A 9,342-nucleotide genomic window follows, 5' to 3' on the forward strand; every position below is an offset into this window, starting at 1 on the left:
TGTTTTCTTCGATTCGATATTTAATAAATGTTGAATCGATGAATAAGATTATGACACAAGTATGTTCGTTAGTACAAATAATATATATACTTTAATTTTTGAATAAAAAATGCACTAATGTTCCATAGTATAATGGAGAATATATGCATATCATTTAAGCTAATTCAGAGATATACTTATTCTTTTCCCTTTAAAATAACGAAGAATGTTATCACTTAATTTGGTCAATAAGTGAAAACATATTATATCGAAAATGTTTGTATATAGCTTATATACGAAGTGAGAGTGAAAATGGAGGTAATACGAATAAGTGCCATGGAGGCTAAGATAGAACGTATTTTAAGGTAAAAAAAAATTATCAATATTAAACGCGAGCTATATAATAAAATTGTAACACAAAAATAACATAAATATATAAAATTACATTACACTATCAAGTGCGACCTGATTAAAAAATATGTTCATAAGCTATAAACTTATAAATCAGAGGTGATCAACTTATAATTGATTTTTGAATTAACGCATAGTCTAATTTTTTTTTTTTACGTTACATCATCGATCACAACATTTAAATTAAATTTACTTAACGTGAAATATTACGTGCACTGAACTCAATTTTATAGTGGTAAACTTGTTGACCTCGGGTCAGTCGGGTCACTTTTTTTTTTTTTTTTTTACAGAAATCTGTTAACTTCGATCTTCACTCAATTTGTTCGATTTAACCCTACAAAAATGGAATCAATTTGGGCGATTTTGGAGTTACTACTGATCTCAGCTATTGTTCTTGCATTTGGATTAGCTGCTGCAATTGTATTCGAAACATTCAGAAGAAGATTCAATCATACGTATGTATTTACAATAACCCCTTCTAATAAAAAAAACCCTATTTGCAGTTCTTCTGAAATGTTGGTGTATGGGTTTTCGATTTTGATTTTGTGCTTTAAATTCGGAAATTCGGAAGAAGATTTGATCATATGTGTGTTTATAATAACCCCTTTTAGCAAAAAGCTCTATTTTTTTTTAATTTTTTTCTGGATTTTTGGTGTATGATTTTTCGATTTGGATTTTGTACTTTGAATTCTTTGATCATTATGTATGTTTATAAGAACCCCTTTTAGTAAAAGAGCTCTAGTTTGCATTTTTTTGAATTATTGTTGTATGAATTTTTTGGTTTTGATTTTGTACTTTGCAGGCATGTGGAAGCTCCTCCTGTTTTTGAAGATCCGACTTCATTTAAGCCGGTACTTGCTTATCCACCTCAAAAAGTTGAATCTTTTACACTTGTTATGTTTCCCCTGAAAAAGATAGAGTAGAAAGTTAGTGTCTTTATTGTTTTGATTGTTTACGCGAGCAGTACATATGTGATATGTTGTTTACTGTTGGAATGAAATGGTGCCCCAACGAGAGATGGATACAGGATTTATAATTGACGGGTTCAATATTTAGATTCTTATTGCTGAACGTTTTACACTTCTGAAATCATGGGTTTATAATGTTTGATTTTTTGAAGTGATCTTTACATTTATTATTATGGCCTGAATGTAGCAGAGTTGTTCAGTAGATTCATATAGGCAACCCAATGTAGTGTCTGGTAGATAGTGGGATATGTTAATCGATTGAAACATGTCATTTGGCATGCGGTTTGAAAGAAGTACCAAAAACAAAGTGTGATTCTTTTCCAAAGTGCTTACCTGTGGAAATGTAGTTGACTCTTGAGCTGTGAAATTTGGTTAAGGAGAATGCTATATTAGATTTTACTTTGGGAACTGTGCGATTGAGAAGCTATTTTTTTGTCCTGGACTTGGGGAATCTTGTGTTTGTGACAGTTAATTGATCTTGCAAATTCAATGTATCTTCCAGATTTGAAGTTTCTTAATGTGCAGTGTAATCTGATTAATTGCATAAATTGAGTATTGAATTTGTAAAGAACTTGTATCACATTTTAAGATATGGGTGGTTGAATTGGATATAACAAAGGTGATTTAAATAGATCCGGTATAGGAATGAGGGGGGTGGGTAAGGAGGATCAAGCTTATGTTCCTATAGCTGCAGTAGACATGTCAAAGTGATTGACTTAGGTGTATCCTAAGAGATGTTTTAAGAAATTGTGACTTTCCTAAATACTCGAGCTTACCGATTCACCGGCTGAATGTATTTGGATCAGTTCTGCGGATGCTTCAGTAATTGAATTTGATCTCTAGTACTTTATATTGGACTGTGAAACAATCTCTAGCCATTGATCTTAGTCTTTGAGCTACTTTACTATCTTGAAACTTCTTAATGGCGTGAAGTAATATTTGTAATTCAGTTGCTCTTTGAGTTAACCTTTTGAGCATATAATTCAGGTTCCTTGTCCTCATATATTTGATCCTGCTGAGAAGTACATATCCTTGGTCATACCTGCATACAATGAAGAGCACAGGCTTCCTGGAGCCCTTGAAGAAACTTTGAAGTAAGCGAATGATCTTCTATCTCTACTGTTTATATTCCTGTGATGTCTGATTCCATTTTTTTGATAGAATCTGTGATGTCTGATTCCATTATCTTCTTTAAAAAATTTTGGGTTCGAAATTTGCAGTTATCTTCAACGACGAGCAGCCAATGACAGCACATTTACATATGAGGTATGAATTAAGACGTAATATGTTTTCGTTTCCTTTAGTTTGAATTCTCAAAGGTTAAGACCCATACTACCCCTCCCGCATTTAAATTTGAGAAAAATAAATTCTCTCCCTATAATCTCATAAGGAAGCTGACTAGAGAAGATGATTGTTTAAAGTTATGAATATACAATATTACAGTCCAGTTCATGTAGACTTTATGACAATATTTCAGGGCTTATATTTCACGGTGTGTTAGCTGCTAATATTTCTAATTGGACAAACTATCCTTGGTGGCATAGTTATCTTGTTATTACATGGATTTGCTACATTTATCCTAGAGATAATAAGATTCCAGTTTTTTAGTTCTTGAGATTCAGGTTATCCACTGAAAGTCTGTATTTCTGACCCCCTTTTAGTATAGGATGGAGCACGAAAAAAGGTCACAGAAAAAAGTGGGATAAATACTCTACACTGTTAGGGTCTGGGGTTGTGCTATCTTCTTTCGGGTGTGTGTGTGGGAATTCTGATCTTCTTCTAGCAATTTGAGCCCATCTGCCTGCTAACAAAAAAGACAGGATGCAGAAGAAAAATATGGTCTTTGTTTTGTGTTTTTTATACTTTATATCTTTCCATCATTTTATTTATCGAAGAGTGGTGAGCAGAAAGGAGTGTGAGTTGGGTTTTGAAGGAAGAAAGATAAGAGTACAGTGCCTGCACTGATTGTCAGTTCATGCTCCTTTACCCTAGTCGAGCAGTTCAAGTTATATTGGTATTATTGATCAGTAGGTAAAGCTATAAAAATCTGAAATAGAGATGAATGTTTCACCATAGACATGACATGAAGTGTATATAGATCACTGGGAAATGCATAAAGTTGGAACTCAGGGCTTCAAAAATTTGGTTTTCCTATGAATAATCCTCGCTATTGCTGTGGAATTTATGCCTTTCTACATTCTTAACTAATTGATTCTTCAATAGGTTATTATTGTTGATGATGGGAGTGCTGATGGAACAAAAAGAGTGGCTTTTGAATTTGTGAAGAGACACTCTGTAGACAACGTGCGAGTCATCCTTCTTGGGAAGAACCACGGGAAAGGGGAAGCTATAAGGAAAGTGAGTCCAAGCTCAATATCCGATGAACTAATTCAGAAAGTCCTCTGTACTATGTGTTTACGAATTCATTTTTACTCTCTGGCAATTGATTAAAGCCATTTGCTTCTGCGAAAGCATTGTAAAAACAGGGAATGCTTCACTCACGTGGTGAACTGCTTTTAATGCTTGATGCTGATGGTGCAACCAGAATAGATGATATGGAAAAGCTTGAAAACCAGGTTTGTGGCCCTTCACTGCTGATTTCATGCATCTTTAATTGCACCCATCAAACTCTTTGTTAGTGGAAATTATGGCTATTTTCTTTGTAGTTAATTATTTTCCAGCCAGATTCATGCAGTTGCTAAAAAGGGACAACAATCTGAAGATTCTGCTGGTAGAGATTCAACTATAAGAATATCAGATGTACCGGCAGCTGTATTTGGTTCACGTGCTCACCTTGAGGAGAAGGCTCTAGCTACAGTTTAGTTTTGATTGCTCTTGTTTATTGTGTATATGTTGAAGTATTCCTTCATAGTTCTGTGTATATTTTGGAACCTTCTTATGGTTTTAATATCTGTGCCATGTTTCAGAGAAAATGGTATCGCAATTTCCTGATGAAAGGTTTCCATATTGTGGTTCTCTTGGCTGCTGGTAGTGGAATTCGTGATACTCAGGTAATCTTGTAAACTATAAGTAGCTCAAATCTCTCGTCTGGATTGAGTTTCTGCATAGAAGCCTCAACTAGGTCTTCTACTTTTACTTGATTGAAAATTGCTTGGTTTATGCAGTGTGGATTCAAGATGTTCACCAGATCTGCTGCCAGGAAACTTTTTCTAAATATCCGCTTGAAAAGGTATTTGTTCAAGCGCTTTCTTCCCTACCACTGTGTTTAAGAGGATCTATATTTTCACAGATGTTTTCCTTGTCCTGTGCCTAAATAGTCTTTTTAAGGAGCATTATGAGCATTTCAATAAGCTGGTATATATTTTACCATCTCCTTTTAACTTGTAGAAGTTTTTTTGCTTAAGAATATGCACTCTTCAAGTGTGTCTTTTCCTGGTTGAATCAAGTTTCTGCCGGACTTGCATAGAAAGCTGTTTGTCCATTTATTAGACCTTCTACAAAGCCATTGAATTCCCGATACCTTTATGGGTTGTGAAAACTAGATTCATATTGGGATGTCTTGAGAAATTCGTGTATATTCTCTGTGTCTTCATGGAGAAGGACAACTTAAATGTCCTGATATTACATTTGCGTTGTTTCCCTATATGCTACGCCATTGGTAAGCCACCTTCTACAAACATTAGTTGAAAAACGCCATCAGGGTTCTCTCCTGATCTCTCGCTGTCTGTACGCGTAGGTATTTGTCTCATAATGCTGTCTGCAACTTTGTCATCGTCAATTTGTTTTGCCTTTCCTCGAGATCTCTTACTTTGGACAACAGGAACTTACTGAGAATCCTTTTTCACAGGTGGTGTTTTGATGTCGAACTAGTCTACCTATGCAAATGGTTTCGAGTTTCTATGAATGAGATATCCGTTAATTGGACAGAAATACCAGGATCAAAAGTCAATCTGTTAAGCATCCCAAACATGTTGTGGGAGATGGCAATCATGTCTTTAGGTTATAGAACTGGCATTTGGAGAATCTACAGCTGAGTTTCTTATAGTACTTGGACCACACTCTTTAACACATGTAATGCTTCGCGATATTGATACCTTGTTTATGAACTATATAATTTGCTCGTTTAGAAAGATTGTATAAGAGTTCGACAAGTTTTGACAGTTTTTCACAAATTGTGGGATTTTTATGTTTATGAGAAAAATATACAATCTCTTAACTTCAAACCAATCTAATTGCAAATCACTATTTGAAATCTTGTCCAAAACAGGCCTCAAATTGATATGCATTGATATTGGATCTCATTAATTGATACAATATGAAATTTTGATTCAAATGTTTGAAAGTTGATACCAAACCAATTTTATGCATATGTTTCGAATAGCAGGTGTTTGATCATGTAATATCATATTACGATATGAAATTGTGAGATCGAACAAGTCTTTGGACTTGCAGTTTCAGGCTATCATGAGATAGAATCTCATATTCTCTTAATATCATGATTTGAGATTTTTTAAATATAAAAATTGAACTACAAGTTTACATTTTGTTAAAGTAAACTACATTTTTATCTACTAGTCATTTATTTCCTTCATATCATTATTTTTTATATTTATTATATTCATCAACATAAAATTTATTATTACTGTAAAACAGTTTCTATTTTATTATTTATTTTCGTCAAATTCATTATTTTTTTATTAGATTTATTTGTCAACTAAATTTATTACTGCTACTATAAGGTTCAGTAATAAAATATCTATATTGAGTGAGCGATTTTATAAATTTTTATTTATTTGGTAAGATTGGATAAACAACTTGGACTATTTTAATAGTTTTACAACTTATGAGATTCTTATTATTATGAGAAAGTATACAACAACAGAACTCCAAATCGCATATCGAAATAAAACTTCAACTCCATCTCATGATTTCATATCGTATGATCAAACAGACCCTTTTTTAAAGCATAGTTCAAGACTGTCTCTTAAATTACTAGATATAGGACCCCGTGCTATCATGACCCTAATATTTATTTTTTGTTTCAATTTATGTGATATTATGGAACTTGAGATGTTATCCAAATTTTTATGACTTTAGTTGTTAGTACTTTTTTACATTATTTTAAATAAAATAATATATATTACTCTCTTTATTTCGATTTATGTGACATATAATGAATTTAAAAAATTAACCATTTTCTTATATGTTTTCAAATATATTAAATTTTTAATTATTGTAATTTATACGTACTTCTTAAATATTATATGTTACTTACCATGTCTCGATCTATGTGGCATTGTTATATATATTTTTTTGAGTCAAGTGATTTTTATATGTATCTTTTTCTTTAATTATTAATTAGTGTGACTAATAGTAATACTTTTTACATCATTTTCAATCAATATATATGTTTATCATCTAACCTATTTTATGTGGTATTCGAGAGTCAATGATTTTTATATAGCTTTTAAAAATTTAAGTTGTTAAGTTTTGTGATTTATAATATTATAAATAATTTCCAAATATATAACAATATTTTTTTTTTAAAAAAAACATAATTTTTCAATATAGGACATTTCCAAATATAATTACATAGTGTGAGTGTGTGTTTACATAGGTCCAACAATTGCACTTTAATGTTTTGCTTTGCATTAGATTAATTAAATTGTGTGTGTCTGCACTTTATTTTTTTTTTATTATTATTAGATACTATTATTATTGTTAGTTGAAAAATAATATTTTTCATAGTTTAAGGCTTGTCACCTTCAAAATAAATGATTTTTAATTATGTAGTGATGAAATTTGAAGTTTTATGAAGTATACTGATTTCTTCTAATTTTCAATTGATAATATAAGCATTTTTATTTTAAATTATTTTTTATGAGATATAATATATCAAATTTTTTCTAATAATTCCTTGATTTTTCATGAAACGTTTACTTTTTCTACAAATAATATTCAATATTTGTTAAAAAAAAAAAACTTATAACCTATTATTTTAAAAAATAAATTCCCTTAAATTTGGAGGTTTAAAACACATGTCTTTTTGTAACACTATCGAGTCAGCTCCGAAATTCATTACATAGTGTGTGTTTACATAGATCCAATAACTACACTTTAATTTTTAGTCTTCGTTGGATTAATTATATAGTGTGTGTGTTTACATAGATCCCCAACGAACTGCACTTTGTTTTTTTAGCTTTGCATTAGATTAATTAAATTGTGTGTGTCTGCACTTTAATTTTTTTTATTGTTATTATATACTATTTAATGGAAAGAACTTTTCACTTTCTTCTAATCATTTTTTACTTTAAGTTGTTAGTTGAAAAGAATATTTTTCATAGTTTAATGCTTGATGATCAACTTAGTAAAACTTATGTAAATATATTATATTAAAAAAAATATTTATTATTTATAGTAACAATATTATTTTTTTCACTTGATAACTTTTAATACATTTATAATACAATTAAATACATATTACAATATTTTATCACACATTTTAATACATTTATAATAACAATGTGTCAATTTCTTACGAAAATAACTAGTACTAGTATATTTTTTAAAAAAGTTGTACTTCAAGGCATTAGCCATATATAGTTTATGTTATGTTATTGAAATCTACAAGACATTAGTCTATGTTTACATCTCAATATATTGAATTATGCACTCTTATCATGTTTTATTAGAGTTAATACCTCATATGATCAATCGATTATGTACTTGTTTCTCAGAGAGTTACTTAACTTTCAATTTTAACTCAATAGTCATTCAACTATGCATTTCTCTCTCTCAAAAAGTCACTTTACTTTGAATTTTAACTCAATATTCACTCTTCTCAGAAAGTCACTCGATCTATTTAATTATTTTGTAATTAGAATTTGCTGATATTAATTATTTACATAACAAACTAATTTTTTTTTAAAATAAAAATATAATTTAAATCATTTAGTGATCCACCCACCTAACTTAACCTATTAAAAAAAGTATAATATTACCCTTTTTTTTGCCCTTAATCCTAAATTATTCCCTCTCTTTCTCCTATTAGATTTAGGATTAAGGGCAAAAAAAAAAGGATCATATTAGATTTTTTAATAGGTCGGTTTAGGTGGATGGATCACTAAATGATTTTTTTTTATTTTAAATTTTTTTGATTGTTATAAATAATTAATATCAATAAATTTTAATTTAAAAATATAAATAGATTGAGTGACTTTCTGAGAGAAAGTGAATAGTTAAGTGACTTTTTATTTAAAATTCAAAGTTTAGTGACTTTTGGAGAAAGAAGTGCATAGTTGAATGACTTTTGAGTTAAAATTATAAGTTGAGTGACTTTCTGAGAAAAAATGTCATAGTTGAGTGACCATTTGTGATATTAACTCTTTTTCATATGCTAGTGAATCTTCAGAAATCACAATTATGTGATACAATTTCAAAAGAGATAGTATATATCATAAAACTATTTCACTCGTTCTAAAATAAAATATATCTTAATAAAACGTTACGTTTATTAAGAAAATAATAAATATAATATTTAATTGACTAAATTGTTTCATTTTAATAAATGTCTTTTAAAAATTGAACACAATAAAAACAGAAGGCATTTTTAAATCTTTGATATTAACATTTTCTCCATCCTATATTAGTTAATTATTTTATTAGAAACATTTATTCACCTAACTAAATCGAAAAAACATTAATTATTGTTTCTATATTACCCTTACAATGATTGTTCTTTGTAACGTTTATTTATAAAATTTTCAAGATTTTTTTATTGAGTGAATTAATAAAATTATTAAACCTATACCATATTTTTAAAATTTCAACAAATTATATCAATATAGAAAATTTTTATGTTTTCCATGTAATTATATATATTACTAACATTTATCATCGACAATCTCTCTATATATATACACACGCCATTCTACATATTTTAATTACATAGTGATGAAATATGAAAATTCACAACTACACTTTAATTTTTTGTTTTTAGAATTTCTTAGATTAATTCCTAATC

General features: G+C 29.6%; 1 protein-coding gene across 1 annotated transcript; it reads left to right on the top strand.

Annotated features, from left to right (window-relative positions):
• Positions 1-507: 507 nt before the first annotated feature.
• On the top strand, positions 508-5,542 carry LOC101264522 (uncharacterized). The gene is made up of 10 exons (XM_004239743.5): positions 508-845; positions 1,193-1,241; positions 2,346-2,452; positions 2,579-2,624; positions 3,582-3,716; positions 3,845-3,934; positions 4,044-4,175; positions 4,286-4,369; positions 4,484-4,548; positions 5,167-5,542. The coding sequence occupies exons 1-10, from the start codon at positions 733-735 to the stop codon at positions 5,351-5,353; spliced, it is 1,008 nt and encodes a 335-aa protein (XP_004239791.1). The 5' UTR covers positions 508-732; the 3' UTR covers positions 5,354-5,542.
• Positions 5,543-9,342: the final 3,800 nt, after the last annotated feature.

This window comes from Solanum lycopersicum, chromosome 5 (assembly GCF_036512215.1).
Source record: "Solanum lycopersicum chromosome 5, SLM_r2.1".
In the NCBI taxonomy this organism is placed as follows: Eukaryota; Viridiplantae; Streptophyta; class Magnoliopsida; order Solanales; family Solanaceae; genus Solanum; species Solanum lycopersicum.

What these genes read in the sequence shown, in the direction of transcription:
- LOC101264522 (XM_004239743.5), top strand. Translation starts at nt 733, where the DNA reads ATGGAATCAATTTGGGCGATTTTGGAGTTACTACTGATCTCAGCTATT. An exon ending in ATCCGACTTCATTTAAGCCG is followed by an intron (nt 1,242 to 2,345) that starts GTACTTGCTTAT and finishes CATATAATTCAG; the next exon opens with GTTCCTTGTCCTCATATATT. An exon ending in ACAGCACATTTACATATGAG is followed by an intron (nt 2,625 to 3,581) that starts GTATGAATTAAG and finishes ATTCTTCAATAG; the next exon opens with GTTATTATTGTTGATGATGG.